General features: G+C 35.5%; 1 protein-coding gene across 4 annotated transcripts in view; it reads right to left on the reverse strand.

Annotated features, from left to right (window-relative positions):
* The window catches only part of SCAPER (S-phase cyclin A associated protein in the ER), a 600,702-nt gene that overhangs the window by 245,542 nt on the left and 327,368 nt on the right, over window positions 1-27,792 (reverse strand). For all 4 annotated transcript variants that reach the window (XM_037833320.1, XM_037833321.1, XM_037833318.1 and 1 more), the window contains exon 23: window positions 19,204-19,330. In XM_037833320.1, coding sequence (XP_037689248.1) covers window positions 19,204-19,330 — 127 coding nt within the window. The remainder of the gene's footprint in view (window positions 1-19,203; window positions 19,331-27,792) is intronic.

Below are 27,792 nucleotides of genomic sequence, written 5' to 3' on the forward strand. Positions count from 1 at the left end.
ATGATATTCCCTGGAAAAGTCTACTGGAGTTTTAATTCAATTTTACTTATGTTTTCATTTATAGAGATTTAATATATTTACGGTATTGAGTCTTCATACATATGAACATATGTATCGCCATTTGTTTAAATATTCTTTCAATAAGTTTTATAATTTTATCCGTAAAAGTCTTGTTTATATTTTAAAGATTTATTACTAGGCATGTAATAGTTTTGTTGCTATTAACAATGGCATTAATTTTTTTACATTCCAATTGGTTGCTGGTGTCTATGAAAACAATTTATTGTGGTAAATGTATCCTATATAACCAGTTTTAGTTTTAAGAATATGGATTTTCTTAGATTTTCAATGTAGACAGGAACATCAACAGCAAATAATAACAACTTTGCTTCTTTCTTATCTTTTATTCAGGTATGATGTTTGAAATACTTTACAATCATAGCTCACAGATAACAACCAATTAGCATGGAGAAATGGCTTTATACAATTCACATGGCCGTTGGTACACACCAGCCAGTTTCCAGCACTGCTTTTCCTTATTATATTGAGCTGGCTAGGACCTCCAGGACAGTGCATAAATATTTCATTATTAAATATGATGTATATTACAGTTTTTTGGTGACTACCCTCTTCTAGGCTCTTCTTAATTTTCTAAAAAGTAGGAATGAGGGAACTTTAATTTATACTTTTTCTGTATCTATTAATCATATAGTTTTTCTCCTTTAATTTATTAAAACAATTTATATTAATTTATTTTTAAATGTTATATCATCCTTGCATTTCTATGATAAATACTATTTGATCACATTGTTAAGAAATTCTAATTTTCACAACTCAGTGAGGTAAGTATTTAATCCTGTCTTTATTTTTCAAAGGAGGAAACAAGCTTACAAAAGTTAACTAACCTGGGTGAACTCACAAAGCTACTACATGGCTGATGTGGCATTTGAATTCAGGGTGATAACTATAAGGCCTAATCTCTTCAACAGCTGCATTACATTGTATCAACATTTTCTGACTGCCTACTGATTGGGGAATTTAACATATTGTATCATTTAACAGTCACATAATCTTTCAGGATGTGTTATCATTTTACATTTTACCAATGAAGAAACTGAAGCTCAGAGAGATTAACTAACTTGTCAGGGTCACACAATAAGGAGGGAACAGGTTCTAGAGTCCATGCTTTTAACACTACTCTGATCTGCTTCCTTAAATACTTTCCCAATGCTGGTCCAATTCTGAGCCACATTACAGGCAATTTTTAACAATCCTCTACTTCTTCACAGTTCCAGGGAATGGAATACATGACAAGCAAACCAAGATGAACATGACAGTTTGAAGCTGTATGCATCCAAGAAAAACATGTTCTTAAATTTAATCCATTTCTATGGGTGTGAACCCATTGTAAGCAGGACCTTTGATGAAATTACTTCAGTTATTAAGGTGTGTCCCAACTCAGTCAGGATGGGTCTTAATCCTATTATTGCAGTCTTTTTTAAGACAATGAAATTCAGACGAAGAGAGAGAGAGAAAGCCACAGGAAACAAGAAGCTTAACAGAACCCAGAAGAGATGGAACAGACCAGGAGACTCTGCCATGTGCCTTGCCACCTGACACAGGAACCAAGCATCAATGGCAACCAGCCCCCAAATGCCTCAGTCTTTGGGAGAAACCATTGCCTTGATGATGCCTTGATTTGGGTATTTTTCTGGCCTCACAACCATGAATAAATTCCCATTGTTTAATCCACATCATTACATGGTATTTGCTTCAACAGCCTAGGAAACTAAAACGAGTTAATTTGCTCTAAGGCCGAGTCTCTCCAACTTTCCATTTAAGAATCTCAATTTCACAGAAAAGAGGGTTCCAAGGTATACACCTAGTAAAAGCAAGAGTATTTTATTTAAAAAATACAAATGTTTGCATTCTTTTCCATGATATGATCTATGCTTATTTTAATTAGAAAATAATGTTTTAAATTTTAAACTATTTAGGAAGAAAGGAGTTTTCTACTTGCCTTAGTTAATACACAAGGTATTTTCCACAGAGTCTACTAAATTATAAAATTGAACTGCACTGAAAACAGTTAATATCAAGTTCCATACACAGGCATTTTCTTGCTTCTTAGTGTCACTGTTTCCGAGAACCTAGACTTATATAAATGTGGTTAAAAACAGTAAGCATTTACTCACTGCATCAGGCAATCAATCACTAAGGTGTGCCCAAGAGCAAAATACTGCCAAAGAGCAGGATGGTACAATATTGTCAAGATTCTAGGGGCAGAAATTTCAACAAGCACACCTCCTTCCTGAGAGTTGAAATCACTTATGTCATATGGTAGGCTGAAAGGGTCTTTTCTACAGCCACTGTTACTTACTTACCTATTTATTTTTAATTATAACAAGTACAAAAGGGATTTTATTATTAGTGAAGAAATAACATTTTGTTTTAAATTTTATCATTAGAACTATCATTTTGAGTAACATAAATAAAGAGTAAATAATTCAGAGTCCCACTTTTGTCTCTCAAACATCATTTTTATGATACTTCTTGCTACATGCAATAAAAACATCGACGTTACTGAAAATTTCTTTATCAATTATTTTACCACAAAGTATTTTATAAATTACCTTTCATTAAGAGACATTATTAAAATGTCGATGACCAATTACATTTTTTTGTCCACAGTTACAGACAAAAACTTGAACGTAAAAAAATTTTCAATTCTTTTTCCTCAAATGTATGAATAAAACTGATACTCTAGGGAAATGTACATTTTGTCTTACAGTTTTAAGTAACCTCCCTGCTGTAGGGAAAGGCAATTAAGCACAGAGTGTATTTACCTTGCTAGATAAATAGAAAACTTGGTTTTGATTTGTCATACCTAGAAGTATTTCATATAACCTCTTGACTTCCAAGAAGAAATAAATAACCACCAAATGTTGTGTAGCTGGGATTCAGATAAAAAGTTAACTCTAGTGTAATGATCTATAGTCCTATTGGATAAGGATTTTTTTTTCTGAATGAGGACCTGCTTATCCTCAATCAGCAAAGATCAATCTCATTCTCCCCTATGTGTGATACTTTTCAAAGTAGAAGATGATACACAGCTGTTTTTCAAGATTTGTTACATGATTGATATGAAACAGGTTGTCCACACTTACACAAACAGCTAACTTAACTAGAACAGCCATATCCCAAACTCCTGATAACAGATATTATTTTAATATCCTTCCATTCTGTTATATATTTTACTTTGAAAAGATAGTTAAAAATGATATTAGAGGGATTTCCACATTCAGCAACAGCAAATTAGGGAATTAAGTTAAGCCCTCTTGCTGAAAAGAACTAGAAAGGTAGATGAAATATTTTAAAACTATTCTTAAAAGAATAAAAAATCCACAAGATAGAGAATTACAAGCTAAAACTCTAGAAGAAGGTGAAAACTCAGAGAGAAGCAGTTCTCAAAATTGCTTTTGCTGATCCATGAGAAAATTTACAAAAATGACTCTAGATAAACAAACCATTTCCCATGAAGACTCTGAAAAGTTTCACCCTCAGGATAAAACAGCCAATCCACATACTTTCAGCCTGTGTTCAGGATACCCAGACGGTCTAGGGAACCCCAGGCCTTGAACTTGGATTAATAGTAGTCTCAGTACCTACCAAAAATTAATGAAAATATTTCCAGAGGAAAGTACCATCAAATTAGGCTTCCAATTATTCTTAAAAATTGTGCAAATACAATAATCACAGGACAAAAATTAAAAAAAATCAAACTTATACAAAGCATCTTCTCTGATCACATGGGATGAAATCAGAAATCAGTAACAGAAAGAAATCTAGAAAATTCACAAATACGTATAAAGTAAACATTATACTCTTAAGTAAGCAATGGGTCAACAAAGAAATCACAAGGGTAATTAGAAAATATACTGAGACAAATGAAAACAGAAACACAACATTGCAAAACTTATGGGATGAAAAGAAGGCAGTGTTCTGAGGGAAATTTACAGCTATAAATGCCTTCTTTAATAAAGAAGATAGATCTCAAATCAAAACCTAACTCTACACCTTAAAGAACTAGAAAAAAGAACTTGGAAACAAGACCCAAAGCTAGCAAAAGGAAGGAAATAATGCAGATTAAAGTGGATATAAATGAAACAGAGAAAACAACAGAGAAAATCAATGAAACTAAAAGTTGATTCTTTTGAAGAGAGCAACAAAATTGACAAATATTTTGATACACTGCAGAGGAAAAAAAGAGAAGTCATTAGATCACCAGAAGCAGAAATGAAAGTGGGGACATTACTATTGACCTTATAGCAATAAAAATGATTATAAGAGCATACTATAAATAATCATATGCCAACAAATTAGATAACCTATATAAAATGGACAAATTTCTAGAAACAGAAAACTATCAAAACTGACTCAAAAAGAAATAGAAAATAGGAATAGACCTGTAACAAATAAAGAGATTGAATCAGTAATCAAAAACCTCTCAATAGAGAAAAGCCCAGGACCAAATGCAACTTACTGGCAAATTCTACCAAACATTTAAAGAAGAATGAACACCAATCCCTTTCAAACTCTTCCAAAAAATAGGAGTGTTATGAGTTGAACTGCCTCCCCACAAAAGATATATTGAAGTCCTAATCTTCATCACCTCAGAATGTGACTGTATTTGGAAATAAAGTCATTATAGACAGAATTTGGCAAGTTAAAATGAAGCCATACTGGTGTAGGGTAGTCCCCTTCCAATACTACTGGTGTTCTTATAAGAAGGGGAAAGAAGACACAGACAGACACAAAAAGATAAGGCAGCCATGTGATAGAGACAGAATTTGAACTATGCCACAAGCCTAGAAATGCCAAGGATTGTTGGCTACTGCTAGAAGCCAGGAGAGAGGCATGGAAAAGATTCCTCCCTACAGATTTCAGAGGTAACATAACTCTTCTGACACCTTGATTTCAGACTTCTAGCCTCCAGAAAGGTGAGGAGATAAATCTCTGTTGTTTCAAGTCATCCAGTTTGTGGCACTTTGTTATGACAGCCCTAGCAAACTAAGAGAAATAGGTATCACTTCCTAACTAGTTTATGAGACCAATATTACCCTGATATTGTAGCGAGACAAAGACATCACAAAAAAAGAAAACTATAGACCAATATCCTTTATGGATATAGATGTAAAAATCCTCAACAAATACAATAACCAGCATGTAGTAAAAAATTATAGGTAAAAAAGGAAAGAAGACTTGTGCTAGTGTGACTCTGTTATATACCCCATAAAAGCCTAAGTTCTTTTAATTCAATCTTGTGAGAGCAGACCTACTGTGGGTGGGACCTTTTGATTAGATTTTTTTCCATGGACATGGGACCCCATCCATTCAAGATGGGTCTTAATCATCTTTACTGGTGTCATTTCTGAGATGATAAAAGGCAGACATTTTGAAAAGAGCTCAGAGACGCTTAGAGAGAAAGCACCTAGAGATATCTTGGAGACAGCTGTTAAAATCAGAACCAGGAGAGAAGCTAAGAGATGAAATCCAGAGTTTGCCCCAGAGAAGCTAAAAGATGCTTAGAGTGAAATGCCCTGGGAGAAACAAGCAAGGACACACAGGAGCTGAGAGAGAGAAGATAAGACAGAAGCCCAGAGACATTTTGGAGCAAACAATGGAAACCAGAAGCTAACCCTGGGAGAGTCCCAGCCTTCCCATGTGACAGAGGAACCCCAGATGCCATAGGCCTTTCTTCAGTGAAGGTATCCTCTTGTTGATGCTTTAGTACTGTAGATTTGTAACTTAATAAATCCCCTTTATAAAAGCCAATCCATTTCTGGTATCTTGCATTTTGACAGCTTTAGCAACCCAAAACAACACCATAAGAGAGGACTCGTGAAAACAACAGACAACATAAATACACAAAGACTTGAGATACTGTAGTTATCAAATACATACCATAAAATAAGAATATTTTCTGTGATTAAATAAGTAAAAGATAAGACTGAAAATATAATCAAAGAACAAGAAATTATAAAAAGGGCCAGAGGAGATTTACAAAGAAACAAATAGGCTTTTTATACATGGAAAATAAATTACTATAAATTAGGAATTCAATAGACTGTTTTAAAAACATATCAGACACAATTAGAGAGAATTAATAAACTATGAGTAATAAGAACTTTCAAAGATATAATGCCTAGAAAATCAGACATGGGTAAATTCTGGCAAAAGGAAAGGCAAAGAGTACAAATGGAAAGAGTCAGGAAACTAGAACAAATCCATGTATTTTACAAACCTTTGTTAATTGACTAAAATTTAAAGGCAAAACTATAGCACTTAAGAAGACAATATAGGAATATACCTTCATAACTTTGCGGTAGGACAGGATTTTACAAATGAAAGCAAAATGTATTAACCACAATAGACTGATAAATTTGACATCAAAATTTAAAAAAATCTTATATTCATCAAAAGAACTAAAAGAGAGTAAAAAGACAGCTGAAGAACAGAAGTAGATATTTTTAATACAATGGAACAGCATAGTACTGGTGTCCATAAAATACAAAGAACTGCTACAAATCAGTAGAAAATGAGCCCAAGATCTGAAAAGACATGTCACAAAAGAAGATATCCAAATGGCCCATTAATATGAAAAAGTGCCCGCAGCTATAAGCCAATAGAAAAATGTACATTAAAACTACAGACCCACCAGAGAGCAACAATGAAAAAGACTGATAATATCAAGTGTTAGAAAAGACGGTGACATCAGAAGTCATAGGCTGCAGCCAATTGGTACAACTTCTTTAGAAAACAATGTAGCATTAACAAGAAAAGTTATTGATAGGATATCCAGCAACTCCATTCCCTAGAGAAATTCTTGTGCATGAGCAGCAGGATATGTGTTTAAAAGCACATTTTTCATAAAAACAATCCAAATGTCCATCAACAATGGCATGGATAAATTGTGGTAAATTAATACAATGGCATAAACACAACAAAACACAGCAATGGGAAAAAAAAAACAGAGATTCTTAAAAAAATGTTGATGGAAGCAAGACACCCAAATACACAGAGTAGATTCTCCTTATATAAAGTTCAAAAACGGGGATGTTTAAAACTAACATATATTGTTCAGTGATGAACACTTAGGTGATAAAACTATAAAGAAAAGTAAGGTAGTGATTATCAAAAAGTCAGAGTAATAGTTAATCTTAACATGGAGAGACAAGGGGTATGATTGGCAAAACAAATTGGGGGAAGGAGGAGGTGAGGTTTCTGGGGTGATGGCAACGTTTTGTTTCTCAACTTGGAGTTATGGGGATTTTGCCTCTATAATTATTAATTATTCTGTGCAAATGTGTTCTATGTAAATTCCTGTGTTATACTGCATAACACTAGTAGTTTTAAAAATAAGCCACAAAGAATTAACTTGCAATAGAAAAATATCACAAGATTTTGTGGAAAACATTCCTATAAACTAGCAACATCAATATTCATTACAGACTTTTTATAACACTTTTATTTACTTTTAAAAGAGTATTTTTCAGGAAGAAGCCACCATAAATGATTACATATGAGATGACTAAAACAGTTGATTTTATCAAGGCAAGCCTCACCTTGTGAATTTCAAAAGTAATTTAAACCATTTTGCAATCATTATCTAATCATATTTTTATTGAGCTATAATTAATAAACAATAATGTACACAAATTAAGATATTGAGTTTGATGAAGTATGACAATCGCACACATCTATGTAACAACCACCTAAAATAAAACACAGAACATTTCTATGACCATAGAAAGCTCCTCATGCCCCTTTCCAGGCAATTTGTCCATCCCTCAAAACTTTCTTGTCTGTCTTTGTTTCTTTGTTAAAAATACAAACCATATTTAAATCAAACCTCTGTCAGAATCTTGAAATAACAATTAATTCCATTTTTCCTTATACCAGTCTTCTAAGGCAAGCTAGCTGAAGAAGGTCTGAGAAACATTTTCATTTTATTTTTACTTGTCAACCTTCTGACAAAAGACGGGTGTCACATGAGCTATATAGTTATTTATCAGCTGCTCTGAAGAAACAACCACATAAATTGAGAATAGAGTAAGTGAGGGAATCAAAATGAGAGGTTCCTAGTATCGCATATTTTCAGTTCCTCCCAACTGAAGAATGGGGTTTGGGGGAGAGGCAGTGTGTAGCAGAACCTGTTTCTGAATACAATTATGTTTGAAAAGCTCTCAAGGTTCAGTGGTTTATCTCCTCTCAGCCTAGGCATGTGTTAAAAAGCCACAAGCCTCAGTGTCAAAAAGCAGGGAAAAAAAGGGAGGCAGAAGAGACTTTCTACCTTTCTACCTTCCACCAGTACCTGTTAGTGCAACACTACAAGGTGCATTTTGAAAACACCAAAGCATAGCAGGGTTTCTTATAGGTATCACAAATAGTGATTTGACACATCTTAATTCAGTTCAAATTATGAATTCTGCCAGCTTTGTGGTTTGCTTATTCAGGTTCAAAGTTTCACAGCTGAAACTTTACTTAAATTTGGCAGGATTCTAAAAAAGTCAGGAAAGGCAATTGGACAAACTCCATGTCCATTCCATCTGCTTAAACTGTTTACTTACGGTAACAACATACAAATGTTTCATGTTACTTATAAACCACAGAAAGCTTCTGGGATGCTGTTATTATCCAAACTGAAATGCAATGTTCATCATTGTAGAGTAATGAGAGAACTCAATGCATATACAAATTACTGTCACTTGGACCAAATTTAACAAATTAGCAAGATTGGGGAAAATGTCTTTGCACACATAAGAATGCTTTAGAACCTCTAATTTGAATTAATTAAACATTTCTGCAACAAAAGGGTCTTTGGAGCAATCTCTTTTAACTTGTATTTTTAAATATAATTTCACTGTGGAACACAACAAATCTAGAGAAAAATCAGAAAAACTAAAAAACATGAGAGTTCAGTTTAAAGCATTATTATAACTTGAACCTTGTGTAACCACCACCTGGTCAACAAAATGAGGACTGAAAGCACTCAAGAAGCTCCTCACCTCCCATTCTCCTTGAGTTACCATCATCTTGATTACTTTAAAGTATTACCATTTATGTACATATTATAAAACAATATAGGTATTTTTGTCTAGTCTTGTACTTTATATAATTGGAATTATGTTCTCATATATATACATACCTATATTATTTCTGCAAATTGCTTCTCTCACTAAACGCTGTTTGTGAGATAAAACCATGTTGTTATCCATAGCTGTAGTTCATTCATTTTCATGGGTGAATATGATATACATGTCTGCAACTTTAGTTGATAATAAACTGTTTTCTAAAGTGTTACTACCAACTTATACGTTCACAGTGTACGAGTTTTCCCATGGTTATAGATCTTTGTCAATTCATATTTTCAGTCTTTTTAATTTTTGCCACTTTGATAGATGAATCACTACCACATTGAGTTCATAATTTGTATTTTCCTGATTATAAATAAGGTTGACTACCTTTGCAATTATTTATTAGATATTTGGATTTCTTCTTTTGGAATGTCTATTCTCCTGACCATTTTTCAACTGGATTGTCTATTTTTGTCCTTAAAAATTTGTAGGAATTCTTTATATATTCTGGATACCACTGCTTTGTTGATCAGAAATATAAAACTCTTCTCCCACTCTGTTGCTTATCTTTTTACTCTTTTCCTGGCATCTTTTGATAACAGAAGTTCCTATTTTTTTTAAATACAGTCAAATCTATCAATGTTTTCCTTTTTGGTTAACGTCTTCTGTGCCTTGTTTTTGTTTGTCCAGGAAGAGGCTATTTACTGAAGAGGCTACTCTGTCCCAGTTGTGTTGGCTTGACCACCTTATCAAAAATCAACTGTCCATAGACGAGAAGGTCTATTTCTGAACACTCAGTTTGATTCCATTGGTCAGTATATCTGTCTTTATGCCAGTATCATGCTGTTTTGGCCACTGTAGCCTTGTAATATGCTTTAAAGTCAGGTAGTCATTCCTCTTTCTAAAGATGTTATTGGCTATTTGGGGCATGCTGCCCTTCCAAATAAATTTGGTTATTGGTTTTTCTATTTCTGCAAAGTAAGTTGTTGGGATTTTAAGTGATATTGCATTGAATCCATAAATCAATTTAGGTAGACTTCACATCTTAAGTATATTTAGTCTTCCAATCCATAATCATGGCATATCCTTCCTTTTACTTAGGTTCTCTGTGATTTCTTTCAGCAATTTCTTGTAGTTCGCTGCATATAGGTCTTTTGTGGCCTTGGTTAAGTTTATTCCTAAATATTTAAATATTTTGGTTGCTATTATAAATGGAATTTTTTTATTTCCTCCTCATTTGCTTATTACTAGTGTACAGGAACACTACTAATTTTTCCATGTTAATTTTCTACACTACCACTTTGCTGTATTCATTTATTAGCTCTAGTAGCTTTGCTGTAGATTTTTCCGGATTTTCTATACATAGGATCATGTCATCTGCAAGCATTGACAGTTTTACTTCTTCCTCTCCAATTTGGATGCTTTTTATTTCTTTTTTTTGCCTAATTGCTTTAGTGAGAACTTCTAGCACAATGTTGAATAACAATGTGACAGAAGCACAGTCTTAATAACTGTAGTTTGAAAAAAAGTTTTGATACCTACTAAAGTAAATCTTCTCGTATTCTGCTGCTACAAGTGTCTTGGCCATTACAATTTTAGAATTCCATACAAATTTTAGAATCTGCATTTCAACTTCTAGACAATAAACTGCTGGAATTTTTACTCAATCTAAAAGTCAGTTTGGAGATAAAAAAAGGAATATACTACAGTGATTTTTTTCTATACAAGACAAAGAAAGATTTACTCCTTATATTTAACACTTTGATATTAATTGCACACTTCAAAAAGTACATTTTTTTTTGTTGATTTTTGTACACTGTTCTTGTGTCTAGCAGCCTTGCTAAATTATTAAAACCAATAAGTGAATTTCTCTCTAAATTGTTTTGAATTTTCTATGTACAATGCACATTGCTAATAATGACTATTTCATGCTTTCCTTTCAATATCATCACTTTTATTTCTTTTATTTTACTTACAGCACTGGCCATAAATCTCAATTTTAAACAGGAGTGCTGATAGCAGGCATCCTTCTTTTGCTCCCAAATTCAAAGGGAAAAGTTTTCAACATTTCACCACTAAGTATAATGTTTGCTGAAAGCTTTTTTGTTGTAGTTTTATTTTATTTTATTTTTTTCTGTTTGTTTTGTAGATAGAATTTGTCAGGTGAAGGAAATTCCATTCTATTCCTGGTGTTCTTCAAATTTTTATCATGAATTGATGCTTAGTTTACCAAATGTTTCTGCTCCATCTTTTGAGATGATCATATATGCTTTTTCTTTTCTTCTGTTAATATGACAAACTATGATTTATTTTCTAATATTAAATTATATTTGAATATCTTTAAGAAATCCAACTTTGACATATTATTTTTTTAACACATTATACAATTCAGTTTGCTAAAATTTTGTTTAGGAATATTGAATCCAAGTTTATGAGTAAGATTGGCTTGTAAGTTGATTTTCTGAAGTGTCACAATGCCTGTAAAGTATGGGTTTCTTTTTATCTACCCTGTTGTGTTTTATTGGGATTCTTGAATCTGTGTAACGATTTGTGAGATTTAGAAATTTCTAAATGATAATCACTTCAAATCACCTCTTCTTCTGGCGCTCTGATTATACATAAATTAAGACATTTTCACTGTAGGTTCTATGCCTGTATGTGTTTTTCTCTTTATGCTTCAGCCTGGATTCTTTCTTATGACATATCTTCCAGTACACTATTTCTCTCTTCACCTGGTTTATTCTCCTGTTATCTCATCTACTGTTTTCTATTTTGATTACTACATTTTTCAGTTCTAGAATTTCTGTTTTCTTTCAAATTTGGTATACCTTTTAAAATAATTTATATTTATATATTTGAACATAGTAATCATAGTTCTAGAGCCTCTGTAGGTCTGTTTCTATTATCACTTGTTTCAGGTGATTTTACATGTTGTCTTGCCCCACTGTTATGCCTAATTACCTTTCTATGCCAGATACTGTATTTGAAAATTATTTTATCAAAATAATTTGAGACTTAGGGTTGGTATTGCCCTGCAGTGTAGATTTTCCATTTAGTTCTATAAGGCATTTGTGGGCACCAGCAAGTCAAGATCACTTGAATCTTTTTTTCACAGACATGGATTTTCCCAAGCCACCAAGCTGATTTGAAGCTGAGCTTCAGTCTGTGCAATAACTACTGTACTTTTTGTCTACCCTCTCTCCTAGTGTGGTCCTTTAAGATCACAAACCAAAAGGGGGTGCTTGCCACAGCTCTTACCACTCCAAGTCCTACACTCATATGAACATTTTTTCCCATCAGCTCTACAACGATTTTAAAAGTACTACTCAGTATCTCATCTACCTCCTCTGGATTACCAGTTATACCCAGGGCAAAAGCAGCCCCAAATGCTGAGTACCCAGATCTTGGCCCAAATAATTATTCGCTAACATTTTAGCAATTCAGTGCTCATTTATATTTTACCCAGCTTTAGTCATTGTCAACAGTGGAAGAACTGTTCTGAATTACCTACTCCGCCACTATTGTCAGGTTTACTACTGCAGATATTTTCAAGTTTGTCTTTTATTTCTTTAAAAGATAGGAAACAGTTTTATAATCTATGACTGGTAGTTGCAAAGCCTTGTAATTCCAGCTTATGCTTATTCTCACCCATAACTTATTAACTTCTGTAATTTTTTAAAATGCAATTTTGAGATATACTCACACACCATATAATCCATCTAAATGGCTCACAGTATGTTCACATAGTTGTGCATTCATCACCACAATCAATTTCTAAACATTTTCATTACTCCAAAATAAAGAAAAATTTAAAAAAGAACACTCAAACTACCCCATACCCCTTATCTGCCCCCCCATTATTTATATATTTAAAAAACAGTCACTATTTTATTACTCATCTGCTCATACTCTGGTTAAAGAGAGTGTCAGTCACCAGGTTTTCACTATCACATGGACATGTGTAATTATTTTTTGACTGTGGCTACCTGTCCTCAATGAAGGTATCTTCCTCTAATGAGGATCTGCATTTCCTTCTGTCAGGTGATAAGGGATACCACTAATCAATCTGGGATCCTATTAAACTCAATTCATCACTCAAAATAATACAGGTGTTGTGATTTAGGGCTGCAAATTTACTACAGGGTTGGATTATGGTTATACTTCCATGCACTGCAGCAAGGTGCTGCCTTTATAGTCCCTGAGGGTAGGTTGAGAGGGTTCATGATTATGTGAGGGGTGGTCTGTTGGGGCCTTAATTTTGTGGAGCAAAAATATCCACTGGACTTCATACCCTGGGCAGCCCTTATGCTTTTACTTTTGTTCCTTTGTCCCATGAAGTTGGGAAACCCATAATTCCCATTTGCCAGCAAGGCCAATGCCCTTGGGGTTATTCAGTTATAAGCACAAATTTCTTGCTTTTGCTTTGGCCAGGTAATTCTTTAATTTCATCTCAGCTCCTTGATGATTCCCTTTAATTTTATCTAGATTTTTTAGATGACATTTTTGGGAGAGTTGGTGCCAAGTACCCCAGACCACCATATTTGTGTAAATAAAAATGGTTGAAAAAATTTAAAAGCAAAACACATGCAAACAAAACTTATGATCTTTTTATTTATAAACAGAATCAGAAACCCAAAACATGAGAGGGACCTTAGACACAAAGAAGTTAAAGAACTTGTCACAGGCCACACAGATACCACTGGCACAATCAATAAGAACTATAGTTTCCTGATTCCTTTCATTATAGGAGTGTTTTTGTGCATCAAAAGTTTAAACTCTAGCTCTAAAGTAGTTCTCAGAACTTCAGAAAAACTGTCTAAGAAAAAGCTGTGTCAAAGCAATAAAAGAAAGAAGCAGAGCATAGAAGTCTAAATTAAGTGGATAAAGACCTCAAGATTCATCTCTCACCCTCCCTGAGAGCTTGTCCGAGCTCCACCAGTCCCACCTTTGTCACTTGGCTTTGGCTCTAATGACCTTGTTACTTCCGACAGCTTCCCCTAAAAAAAAGGAATGGTTATTTACAATTCCTGTCTTAAATTATAAATATCACCAGCTGAATTACACTCAAATGTGAGTGTATCTCTACAGAACAGAATTCTACATAAAGTGAGTCTGTCTTGGTTAGGTAAAAAGGATTTTAGTTGTAAAAGTAGCAAAAGGATCTTATTGTAGGTAAGTTTAGACTCTAAGGTGGTCCTGCAGTGTATACTCTGAGGACAGCTTTACAGCCAGGTTTCTGACACAGACCATTTAGACCTGGGGCCAGACTACATTTTTCTTCCCTAAATTATAAGGTGTAAGTAGTATTCCAGTAAATTGCCCCTCTGTGAACGAAATTACTTATATTCTCACACTGAATGCCTTTCTTATATAGACCATTTTAGTTTTCCTCAAAAGCTCTGTGGTTACTTAAATCTAAAACAATATTCATGAGATAAAAATCTTTCAAGGTGCATGTAGTGGTATCTTCAAGCAAATGCCTTTTAATTCAAAGTATAAGTACTCTCAATAAAGGCAAAAATAATCAGTCTGTGGTAATTCTAAAATGACTAGAGATTTTCCCTAAGACATATCAAGCCTCTAAACTCTTCATCTAGCACATGTTTGAAAATGACCAGTTTCTGAACTCCCCAACAACCTGAAAAGGATGTGTTGTACAGGAAAACTAACTCTATGTGGACCTGCCATGATGCCACACCGATTACTCCATGCTCAGTTTCTACTGAGCATTGCATTATTTGAGATCAAAATGCAGCTGAGCACTCTCTGATAAAGTTGTTCATTCATATAACTGAGAACCCATAAATTCCCTGGAGGCACAGGCCCTACACCAGAGCAACCATTCTCAAAATATAGTCCCTAGCATTAGCATCTCCTGGGAAAACTTGTTAGAAATACAAATTCTTGAAATCCGCACTAGACCACTGAATCAGAAATCCAGGGTGGGGCCCAGTAATCGGTGGTTTAATAAGTTCTCTAGGTGATTCTGATACAAGCTAAATTCTAAGATTCCCTACTATAAAGAAATACTTATTCATTCTCTCTGACACAACACTGTTGGCGCACCACTGTTTGTAATCACACATACAGAACACACACACACACAACAACCCTAAAAACAAATGTCACTACAACCCTGAAAACAAAGGTTCACTGACAGAATGGATTAAAAAACTGTAGCATTAACACAATAAGTACTTACTATACAACAGAAAACACATTAAAAAGAACTACATTTACAAGCTTAAATAAAACTTAGAACCATAATTTTGACTCAAAAAATTACAGAGGTCTATGGTATGATATTTTTTAAGGGTTAAAAAAAAAGCAAAACTAAAATGTCTAGGAACAAATTTAACTAAAAACTACCAAAACACTGTTGAAAGAAATTAAAGAAGACCTAAATAAATGGCAAGATATCCTGTATTCATGGATAAGAAGATTTAATATTATTAAGGTATCAATTCTACCCAAAGTATTCTGCAGATTCAACACAATACCTATCAAAATCCCAGCAGCATTTTTTGCAAAAATAGAAAGAGCTGATCCTTAAATTCATATGGAAACACAAGGAGCCCCAAATAGCCAAATCCATACTGCAAAAGAAGAATAAAGTTGGAGGTCTCACTCGTCCCAATTTCAAAACTCACTGTAATCAAAACAGTGTGGTAATGGCATAAAGATAAACATACAGACCAATGGAATAGAACCACAAGTTCAAAAATAAATCCATTCATCTATGGCCAACTGATTTTTGACAAAAGTATCAAGTACATTAATTGGGGAAAGAATAGTCTCTTCAACAAATGGTCTGGGAAAGCTGGTTGTCTACTTGCAAAAGAATAAAGTATGACACCTACCTCATAACATACACAAAAACTCTAAATGGAACAAGGAATAAATGTAAGAGCTAAAACCATAAAATTGTTAGAAGAAAACAAATGTGGGAACCTTCATAACATTGGATTTTTTAGTGGTTTCTTAGATAAGACCCCAAAAACATAAACAACAAAAGAAAAAAATAGATAAAATAAACATCAAAAATTTAAAACTTTTGAATGTCAATGACTACTAACAAGAAAGTAAAAAGACAACCTACAGAATGGGAGGAAACAATTGCTAACCATTATGTTTTCATTTTTCAGAAATACCATACAATGGGTTGGGTTAACAAGAGGAATTTATCAGCTCACAGTTTCAGAGGCCAGAAGGCTTGCTTCCTTCTAGGGTTGGTACTTCTGGCTGGCTGGCAATCTTTGGGGTTCCTGGCTTTTCTGTCACATGGCAATGCACATGGTGATGTCTTCTTTCTCTGCCGGGTTCCGTTGACTTCAGCTTCTGGACACTTCTATGGCTTATCTCTGTAGTCTTCTCAATAAATCTTCTGGTGACAGGATTAAGACCTATCCTGATTGAGTTGGGTCACACCTTAACTGAAGTAACTTCAACAAAAGGTCCTATTTACAATGGATTAAGATAAAGAACATGCCTTTCTGTGGTATATAACTCCAAGCCACCACACCATATACCTGGTAAAGGTTTAATATCTAGACTACATAAAAAACTGCTATAACTCAACAACAAAAGGACAAATAACCCAATTAAAAAATGGGCAAAGGACTTGAATAGGCATTTCTCCAATGAAGATATACATATAGCCAATAAGCATACGAAAAGATGCACAACATCATAAGTCATTAAAGAAATGCAAATCAAAACCACAAGGAGATACCACTTCACATCTACTAGTAAGGCTATTAAAAAAAAAGAAAGTAAGTGTTGATAAAGGTGTGCCATCTTATACATTGCTGGTGGCACTGCAAAATGGTGTAGCCACTGTGGAAATCAGTTTGATGTTTCCTCAGAAAGTTGAAAGTAGAATTACCATATGATCTGTCAATCCTACTTCTTAGTATATACCCCCCAAAAATGACAGCAGGAACTCAAACAGGTATCTGCACAACGTGGTTTAAAGTAGCATTATTCACAGCAGCGAAAAAGTGGAAGCAACCCAACTGTCCATTTACAGATGAATGGACAAACAAAATGTGGTATATACATACAATGGAATATTATTCAGCCATAAAAAGGAATGATATTCTGATACATGTTACAACATGGACAAACCTTGAAGACTGCATGTTGAGTGAAATAAACCAAAAACAAAAAAGACAAATATTGCATGATCTTGTGTATACAAAATATATACAAGTAGCAAATTTCATAGAAACAGATAGGAGATTACAGGTTAGCAAGGCCATTGGAGGGAGGAGAGGAGGGAGTTACTGCTTAATTGCTGCAGAGTTTCTGTTTGAGGCAATAAAAATGTTGGGGTATGGATATTGGTAAAAGTAGCACAATACTGTGAATGTAATTAATAATTCAGTAGTATAACAATACATTTACGTGACAAAGCAATAAAGCTATTTATAAAGGGAAATGATATACCTTTAATTCCATACAATGTTTGTTATACTTCTGAGGGTGCAGAGGCAGGGGGTGGTGGCATGAGGAAAGATCACAATGGAAGCTATGAATGTTCTGGTAATGGTCTAATTCTTAAGTTGGGTGGTTAGTTCACAGCTGTTCATTGTATTTATGCTCTTTTTATTGCTATATTCTTTTGTATATATAAAATATTATGTAATAAATTTACCTACCAGAGAGTGAAAAACATGCAAACAAAAAATAAAGCTAAGAAAAAAGATGGCCATTATTTAAAGTAGGAAGAAATGAGAAGCCACATAATTGTTATAAAAATTATGTTAACTGGGAAATTTTCAGTTACAAAGAATCTTAAAGACATGAGTAAATATTTATGATAAAATTAGCCAGATAAAGTAAAAAATAGACAGTAAAAGAAACAGACAAAAATACGATGAAATATTAACAGTAGATATTACAGGGAGTTTTATTTCTGCTTTGTACACTTAAATTTTTCTACAGTAAATAATACTTTCTAATTCATTCATGTTTTTTTTAACTGTCATTGAGACATTTAATGTTTCTAAGTCATTAAAGAAACTGCCAAATTTTCTGTTGTAAACAGGGAGGAAATTGGTTTTTGTGGACACCTCTCCTATTGTGATTTAAGAGTTTTATAATTCAAAATTTTCTATTTTCTGCCATAACATTGTCAGGTATATCTCTATCATTAGTATAACTGGTTAAATAATTTCATTACATTTGCATAGGGAAAAATGTGACTGAGAAATTCATGACCTAAAAATCATATTTTTGCCATTGAGAACTTCAATTAAAACAACTGAAAACAATTTCAATTTCATTAAAAAACAAAAGTAAAAACGTCCACCAATTGCTGAATGAATTTTGGAAACACAGAAGAAATGCATATGAGGGTGTGTAATATAGCCCTGTGTGCCGGTTTGGATGTATTATGCTCCCCAAAACATCATGTACTTTGATGCAACCTTGGAGCAGATGTATCAGTGTTGATTAGGTTGGAACCTTTTGATTGAGTGTTTCCATGGAGATGTGACTCAATCAACTGTGAGTGATAGCTTCGATTAGGGTGTGACCTCTTGATTGAATGTTTCCATGAAGATATGGACCCCGCTAATTCAGGGTCAGTCTTGATTTAATCACTGGAGTCACATAAAAGAGCTCACAAACAGAAGGACCTTAAAGCTGCAGCCAAGAAAGATATTATGAAGATGGCTACTGAAAGCAGACTTTTGCTACTCCAGAGTTTGCCTGGGAGAATACTTCCAGACACCTAGAGAGAAACGTCCTGGGAGAAAGCCATTTTGAAACGCAACCTGGGAGCAAGCAGACGCCAGCCATGTGACTTCTGAGCTAACAGAGGTTTTTCTGACACCATCAGTGTTCTTCAGTGAAGGTACCCTACTGTTGATGCCTTTGTCTGGACACTCTTATGGCCTTAGGACTATAACTCTGTAACCAAATAACCTCCCTTTATCAAAGCCAATCCATTTCTGGTATTTTGCATAATGGCAGCATTAGCAACCTGGAAAACCCTGTGTCCTGTAATAATGAGAAAGGACCACAAAGATTAAGGTTTAAAGGTCAGAGATTAGTCACATACCTCTTTTTCCAATATTCTAGCAATCTCGCCTAGGGTCCGATCCAAAGCAGAAACCTTATTGTTTGCCCACGAGCCACTGTCCTGTATCTGTAGTTGTTTTAGAAGATCTTTGGCTAATCGCTGAAGCCTTCAATACAAAATGAAAGGGAAGAATGACATTAATAAATTAGACTATACTACTTAACTTTCCTAAACTTTGTGAAACACCAGTTACTTTCAGTATTGTATTTCAAACTGCTTTGCAGTTCACTGGAGGGAAGGAAAAACCAGACAACTCATAATCTTGGTATTACCTTATATCCACTATCACCAATCTACTCCTTATGGCACAAAATAGAACTGGAGGACAGAATTATCCATCCAAATAGCAGCTAGAGCAATTGCTGCCATTAATTTCTGTATGACACACCAGAACAGAATCGGAGGTTGGGGGTTGGGGGTGGGGGTGAGAGGATGATAGCAGAAAAATGAACATGAAAGATCCTGAATGGGTTTTCACATTTTGATTCAAACTTTCAAGGTAGGCTTAAATATCACATTATTAGCACTGTAAACTCTCAGAATGTTAAACTCTCCATGTTCCAATTTACAGGCTGTTTGGGGACTGTCTGCCACTGCTGTCATTTACTTATACAATTGAGCAATTATATTTGCTTTTCACTGGGAAATACCACATATCACCTGGACTGTAAGATTCTTTAGGGAGGGGGCCACGTGTAATTCTTCCTTGTAGGCCCTACTTCCTCAGTTTTATACACCTTATTCTCTGACCAATCCTCCTATTCTTTCTATTTACTTCACCAGAATCTCCAGTTTGTGGATTTCTTCTACATTCCCCTATACATCATGTCCTGTTGTGTTTCCTCCATTTTTACCTACGGTAGATTCCATAGACCACCATTATATTCATTTGCTTTTAAATGTCCTACATTCCTTCTCTGTTGTTCTGTTTGTTACTAATACCAGTCAAACCCCAGCAGTGGTAATAATCACTAATGTTTGTTTAGCCCTTACTTATGAGCCAGGCACATTCTCAATGACTTGCATGTTAATTTATTTAGCTGGATTAATGAACAACCACCAGCCTTTTCTGTGTCTGCACTTGAAAAAAAAAATACTATTAAAAGACTGCTATAACTATAGATTCAAAATCTTACTAATTCTCTCTAGTTTACTCACTTTCTCACTCTCCAAAAAGATTTGCTTCATACCTTCCCTGTTCTCAAAACCCCATCCTTTCCTTTCTCCGTCTTGCTTTTAGAAGATCGTGCAATTCATAGAGAAAAATGAAAGTTACTGGAACAAGAAAACCCTCTAACACAAAATTTCAAGTCTATCAGTATTTTCAACCATCATCTCCTTTGCTTCTCCTATTACAACAGAGGAAAAGTAATTCCTCTTGTGTAGCGCTAATCTCTCCACACAGGTTCTTATGCCATGTCCTGTCTGGATCTCAATCCCTCTCTTCTTCCTGCTTCACTGGATATGTTATTCCCTCCTTCTGAAATGCTTCCCCCACCTCCACAAGACCTTGTATTTCCTAATTTTCCCTCAGTTCTTAGCTCAAACATTGCTTTCCCAGAATAATTTGACCATTCTTTCAAATTATTCATCACAAGTGAAATTTAATATTTATGAAGTTAGTTGTTCAAGGTCTGCTTCTCCTATTCAGAGCTTTAAACAAAAATCTCTGCAATGATGGAAATGTTCTATATCTGTACTATTGAACATCATGATTTCTAGTCACATGTGGTGAATGAGCACTTGAAATATAGTTAATGTAACCAAGGAACTGAATTTGAAATTGTATTTAATTTTAATAACTTATATTTAAATAGCCACATGTGACTAGTGGCTACCATATTGGACAGTACAGCAGCTGAGTATAAATTTCATGAGAGAGGGTCCTTTTCTATCTTGTTCACTGCCTAATCCTCTATACCTAACATGCTATGTATATATGTGTGCACTCAACAGATATTTACTGAATGGTCTATAGACATTTCTTCTTTATATTGATCTATTGATCTTAACAGCATCCATAACAGAAAAGGTTACAAAGTACTTTCATGTACATTATCTTATTTAAACCTCTCAGTAACACTGTCAACTAGTATTATCCTCACTTGAAAGAAGAAGAAACTAAGGTTCAGGAAAATTAGGTAACTTTTCCAAGATTACATATTTTGCAAAAGGTATTACTGAGATTGGAGGCAGGGCAAGATGGCAGCATACGGAGTTGTGAGATTTTGTTTGTCCTCTAGGGAAGCTAGTAAATGGCCAGGAACTGCCTGGAACAACTATTTGGGGGACTTCTGTGACTAGGCGCACATCATACACCAGTATTGAACAAGTGGAAGGGCCAAGATCACAGCAGAGAACTGTAAGTAAATTATTCCATACTGTGGAGGCTGGTGCCCCCCCCCCCCACTGGCATATCAGGCTAACTAGGCATCTCTCCCTAGTGGGAAAGAGAAGCCCTCTCTATTAGGAGCAAGAGAAGAAGAGCTGAACCAAGCTCCAATTGCAGATTTGATTAACAAATTTGGACTGGAACTGATGAATACCAGCTCCAAGCAAAGATAAATCTACAATGCAAACAAGAAACCGGGAAATCTATAGAAGCCCTGCCCCCAGTAGGGAGGAGGCAAAGCTGAAGAAAAAACAACTAAAAAAACAAAGGTTTCTAGAGTTGGCTGAGCTCAGAATACAGGAAAAGGGCTGTGCCCCAAGAAAAGGGGCACATAGAGCTGGGTACCAACTCTGGCTCTTGACTGGTGAAAACAGGGGCTGGGGAACAGCTCTGAGTATAACTCCCCTCCCTTCCCCTTCCCTTTCCTTCTTCCCCCTCTCTTTTTCTAATTTAAGCAACCCATTAAAGAAAGCAGCATGTATTCTTAGTTTGCAGTTTTCAGCCCTGCCCCCAGCAAGGGTGGAATTAAGGAATGACTAAAAGACAAAGTAATCAGGTGAAGGAAATAGTTCCCCACAGGTTGTATCTACCTCCAAAACGGGAGTGGGGGGAACAGGGCCCAGAGCAAGTGGTGGCCCTCATTCAGAAAATTTAGACCCAAGGTATTGTGATAGCAGCAGGAGTTTCAACCTACAAAAAGCAAGCCCAGCCTATCTCAAACACGTACTTGGCTGTGGGGGGTGGGGGGCAGGCAGAGGGGGAAAGAGGGCTGCTTGAGAGATACATTTCCAGCCTGCAGGGAACAGGGGGCTGAAGAGCAGCCCACCCCCACCCACCCAGTCAAAAAAAAAAGGAGCAAGGCCCAGCACAGGTGGTGACTATTATTTAGAGAATTTAGACCCCAGAAGCTGTAATTCAGAAACAGTTTAAGCTGGCCTTCAGCCTCAGCCTCTGTCTGAACCACACTCCTGGAAGGGACAGGGTCTGCTGAGAATTAAAGGCACAGTACCACTTTACACCTGTGGGGAGAGGCAGGTTAACAAAAGCTATCTGAAGGGCAGGACAGGAAAAGAACAGAATTAAGAGGTGCCACAGGAAAGACTGGCACCCTGCTGAATCTCATCTAGAGGGAACCTTGATACAGATTACACCCCCTTTGTGAGTCCTAGGCCTGTCTTATCTGGGAAAATCTGACTGGGGTTGATCCTACATGGGGAGATCCTTCTCCCAGAGCCAGAACTCCAAGTAAAAGTTGCTAAAAGTAAGGAAAGAAGTGTTAAAAACATACAGAGGCAAAAACCAAAACCAAAACAAACAACAAATCAACATTCCCTGAGGAGGAAGAGGGATGAGAGAGCTTTTTCCTGATGGTGAAACAACTGCACACACACAAAAAGGGCATCTCAAAAAACTTCCATATAGACAGGGCAAGAATCAAAAAAATAAGAGCTGAAAAATTCTTATCAGTTAAACAGAAGCTATGCTAGAGGTCTATAATAAGTCAAATCAAATGTCAAGGAACAACTACATAATAAAGCCAACCAACAAGAAAACACCAGGCAAAAGAAAAAATGACCTCCAGAATAAACTAATCAAGAAAATCAGGTGCCTAGATTATGAGTCCATGAACATATGGCCCAGTCAAAGGAAGAAACTAACACTTCAAATGAGATACAGGAGTTGAAACAACTACTTAAAGATGTTCAAACAAATTTTCTAAATCAATTCAACGAGTTGTAGGAAAATGTGGCAAAAGAGACCAAGGATATAAAAGAGATACTGGGTGACCATAAGGAAGAACTTGAAAGCTTACCAAAACAAACAGCAGAACTTGTGGAATGAAAGGCACAATAGAAGAGACAAAAAACACAATGGAGCAAGAGAGACATAAAACAACAGATTTGAAGAGGCAGAAGAAAGTAGAGGACAGGACATATGAAATCTTACACACAAAAGAACAGATAGCAGATAGGGAAAAGAATAAAAAATATAAGCAGGGTCACAGGAAATTGAGTGTCAACATGAAGCATACAAATATAGATGTTACAGGTGTCCCAGAAGGAGAAGAGAAGGGAAAAGGGACTGATAGAATAAGTGAGGAAATAATCACTGAAAATTTCCCAACTCTTATGAAAGACATAAAATTACAGGTCCAAGAAGTACAGTGCACTCCTAATGGAACAGATCCAAATAGACCTACTCCAAGATACTTACTAATCAGATTGCCAAATGTCAAAGACAAAGAGAGAATTCTGAGAGTAGCAAGAGAAAAGTGATCCATTACACACAAGGGAAGCCTGATGAGACTAAATGTGGATATCTCAGCAGAAACCATGGAGGTGAGAAGTAATTGGTATAGTATATTTAAAATACTGAAACAGAAAAACTTCTAAATCAAGAACTCTATATCTGGAAAATTGTCCTTCAAAATTGAGGGAGATATACGGCAACTGTTGAAAAAGCTGAAAAAGAATTCAGGCTTTAATTAGAGCTATGAACAAAGAGGACCTGGTTAGGACTAAGACAAATCAGGCCCAAAGGTAAAGGATGATACTAACTGGGTTTTAAAACTACAACTTATGTATGAGACCAAGGGAGGAGATGTTTATCTGGTACAGGATCTGTATTTTCTGTAGCTCACTAGATAATCTAACTTACATGATCAGTTTGTTTGAACACTACAGGTGCAGGGAGCGGTGAATGGGAAGTGGGATTTGGTGAGTTTATACAGGCTAGAGTGAAATCCCGACACATCCCAGAGAGGTAGGAGCAGAGAGTATAAGTGTATTTGTGGGGCTCCCCAAGGAGCTGGGGAGAAATGCGGAAGTGTTGGACTTCCCCACCTGGATTATTGCTGATTTTCCCGCAACCATTGAGGACTGCCAATTTAGTGGGCTGAGCTGTCGTTCTGGGAGCCTTCCCCGGTGAAGCCAGTTGCTGCAAGAGAGAGACTAAGCCCACTTACAATTGTGCCAAGGAGTACCCCCTAGAGAGCCTCTTTGTTGCTCAGATATGGCCCCCTCTTTCTCTAAGCCCACTTCGCAAGTGAATGCACTACCCTGCCCACCTACATGGGAAGTGACTCCCAGGGGTGTGACTCTCCCTGGCAACAAAGGAAATGATTCCTGGAGATGAGCCTGGACTCAGCACTGTGGGATTGAGAGGATCTTCTTGACCAAAAGGGGAAAGAGAGATGAAGCAAAGTAGGGTTCCAGAGGCTGAGAGATTTCAAATGGAGTCAAGAGGTCACTCTGGAGGGCATTCCTATGTGCTATATAGATATCACAGTCTTTAATGTGTTGGAATGGCTAGAGGGAAATACCTGAAGATATCAAACTGCAACCCAGTGACCTTGATTCTTGAAGACGATTGTATAACTATACAGATTGCACAGTGTGACTGTGTGACTGTGAAAAACTTGTGGCTCACACTCTTTTTATCCAGTATATGGACAGATGAGTGGAAAAATGGGGACAAAAATTAGATGAAGAATGGGGTGGTATGGAGGGGACGGAAAGATTTAGGTGTTCTTCTTTGCTTTTATTTTTAATTTGGAGTAAGGAGAAGGTTCAAAAATATCCTGGTGAGGAAAAGGTTCAAAAATATCCTGGTGAGGAATGCAGAACTGCATGATGGTGCTGTGAAAAACTGATTGTACAGTGTAGATGACTGCATGATGTGTGAATATATCTCAATTAAACCATATTAAAAAAAAGTAAATGAACAATAGGGGGAGGAGGGGAATGGGATGTTTTGGATAGTCTTTTATTTTAATTTTCATTTTATTTTTGGGAGTAATGAAAATGTTCAAAGTTTGTGGTGATGAAAGCTCAACTGTATGACGATACTGTGAACAACTGACTGTACACTTTAAATGACTGTATGTTATGTGATTATATCTCAATAAAATTGCATTAAAAATGAGGGAGAGTTAAAAATATTTACAGATAAACAGACACTGAGAGGTTTAGTGAACAAGAGACCTGCTCTACAAGAAATACTAAAGGGAGTGCTATAGGCAGATAGAAAAAGAAAGGAAAGAGAGGTTTGGAGAAGAGTGTAGAGATGAAGATCATCAGAAAAAGTAAGATATGAAATATAAAATCCAAAGGACAAAATGGTTGAATAAAGTATTGCCTTTATACTGGTAACATTAAATGTTAGTGGATTTAACGCCCCAATCAAAAGATACAGAGTGGCAAACAGATTAAAACAAAAAACAAAACAAAACAAAAACAGGATCCATCTATATGCTGTCTACAAGGGAAAAATAGGTTGAAGTGAAAGGTTGGAAAAAGATATTTCATGTAAACAAAACCAGAAAAGAGCATGGGTAGGTATACTAATATCAGACAAATTAGACTTCAAATGTAAAACAATGACTAAAGACAAAGAAGGAAACTATGTATTAATAAAAGGGACAATTCATCAGAAAAACATAACAATCATAAATATTTATGCACCGTGTCAGAGTTCCCCAAAATACATGAGGCAAACACTGACAACACTGAAGGGAGAAACAACACCTCTACAATAATAGTTGGAGACTTTGATACATCACTATCATCAATGCATAGAACATCTAGACAGAGGATCAATACGAAAACAGAGATCTTGAATAATATGATAAATGAACTAGACTTAGCAGACATTTATAGCACATTGCACCCCACAACAGCAAGATATACATTTTTCTTAAATGCTCATGAATCACTCTCCAGGATAGACCATGTCTGGTCAAAAAGCAGGTCTCAATAAATTTAAAAAGACTGAAATTAATACAAAACACTTTCTCAGATCATAATGGAATGAAGTTGGAAATAAATAACAGGTGGAAGGCTGAACAATTCACAAATATATGGAGGCTAAACAACATACTCTTAAACAATCAGTGGGTCAAGGAAGATATTAAAAGAGAAATCAGTAAATATCTTGAGGAAAATGAAAATAAGACCACAATATGGGTACAGCAAAGGCAGTGCTGAGAGGGAAATTGATTGCCTAAACACCTATATTAAACAAGAAGAAACAACAAAAATCAAGGAATTAACTGCTCAAACAGAGGAACTAGAGAAAGAACAGCAAACTAATAAAAAACAAACAGAAGGAAAGAAATAAAAAAGATTAGAGCAGAAATAAATGAAAATGAGACCATGAAAACAGTAAGGAAAATTGACAAAACCAGAAGTTGTTTCTTTGAGAAAAATCAATAAATTGATAGACCCTTAGCTATGGTGACAAAGCAAAAAAGAGAGAGGAAGCAAATAAATAAATCAGAAATGTGAGGGGGTACATAACTACCGACCCCAAGGAAATAAAGGAGATACCGAGAGGATACCATGAGCAACAATGTGGTAAAAAACTAGACAACCTAGACTAAAAGGACAACTTCCTAGAAAAGCATGAACAAACAACACTGACTCAAGAAGAAATAGAAGACCTCAACAAACCTATCAGAAATAAACAGACTGCAAAAGTCATCAATAACCTTCCAAAAAAAGAAAAATCCAGGATCAGATGGCGTCACGTGAACTCTACCGAGCATTCAACAAAGAATTAGTACCAATCGTGCTCAAACTCTTCAAAAACATTGAACAGGAGGGAAAGCTACCTAACTCATTCCATGAAGCCAACATTACCTAATACCAAAGGAAGACAAATATATTATAAGAAAACAAAATTACAGACAAATCTCTTAATGAATATAGATGCAAATATCCTCAATAAAATACTTGCAAATTGAATCCAGCAGCACATTTAAAGAATTATGCACTGTGACCAAGTGGGTTTTATTCCAGGTATGCAAGGGTGGTTCAATACAAGAAAATCAATTAATGTAATACACCACATCAATAAATCAAAGGGGAAAAAACCACATAATCATCTCGATACAAAAAAAGGCATTTGACAAAATTCAGCATCCTTTCATGATGAAACACTTCAAGGACAGGAACAGAAGGAAACTTCCTCAACATGATAAAGGGAATACATGAAAGGCCCACAAATAAAATCATATTAAATGGGCAAAGACTGAACGCTTTCCCTCTAAGATCAGAGACACAACAAGGATGCACACTGTCACCATCGTTATTCAACAATGTGCTGGAAGTTTGAACTAGAGCAATTAGGCAAGAAAAGAAATAAAAGGCATCCAAACTGGAAGGGAAGTAAAACTT

Source organism: Choloepus didactylus, chromosome 4, assembly GCF_015220235.1.
Source record: "Choloepus didactylus isolate mChoDid1 chromosome 4, mChoDid1.pri, whole genome shotgun sequence".
Lineage (NCBI taxonomy): Eukaryota > Metazoa > Chordata > Mammalia > Pilosa > Megalonychidae > Choloepus > Choloepus didactylus.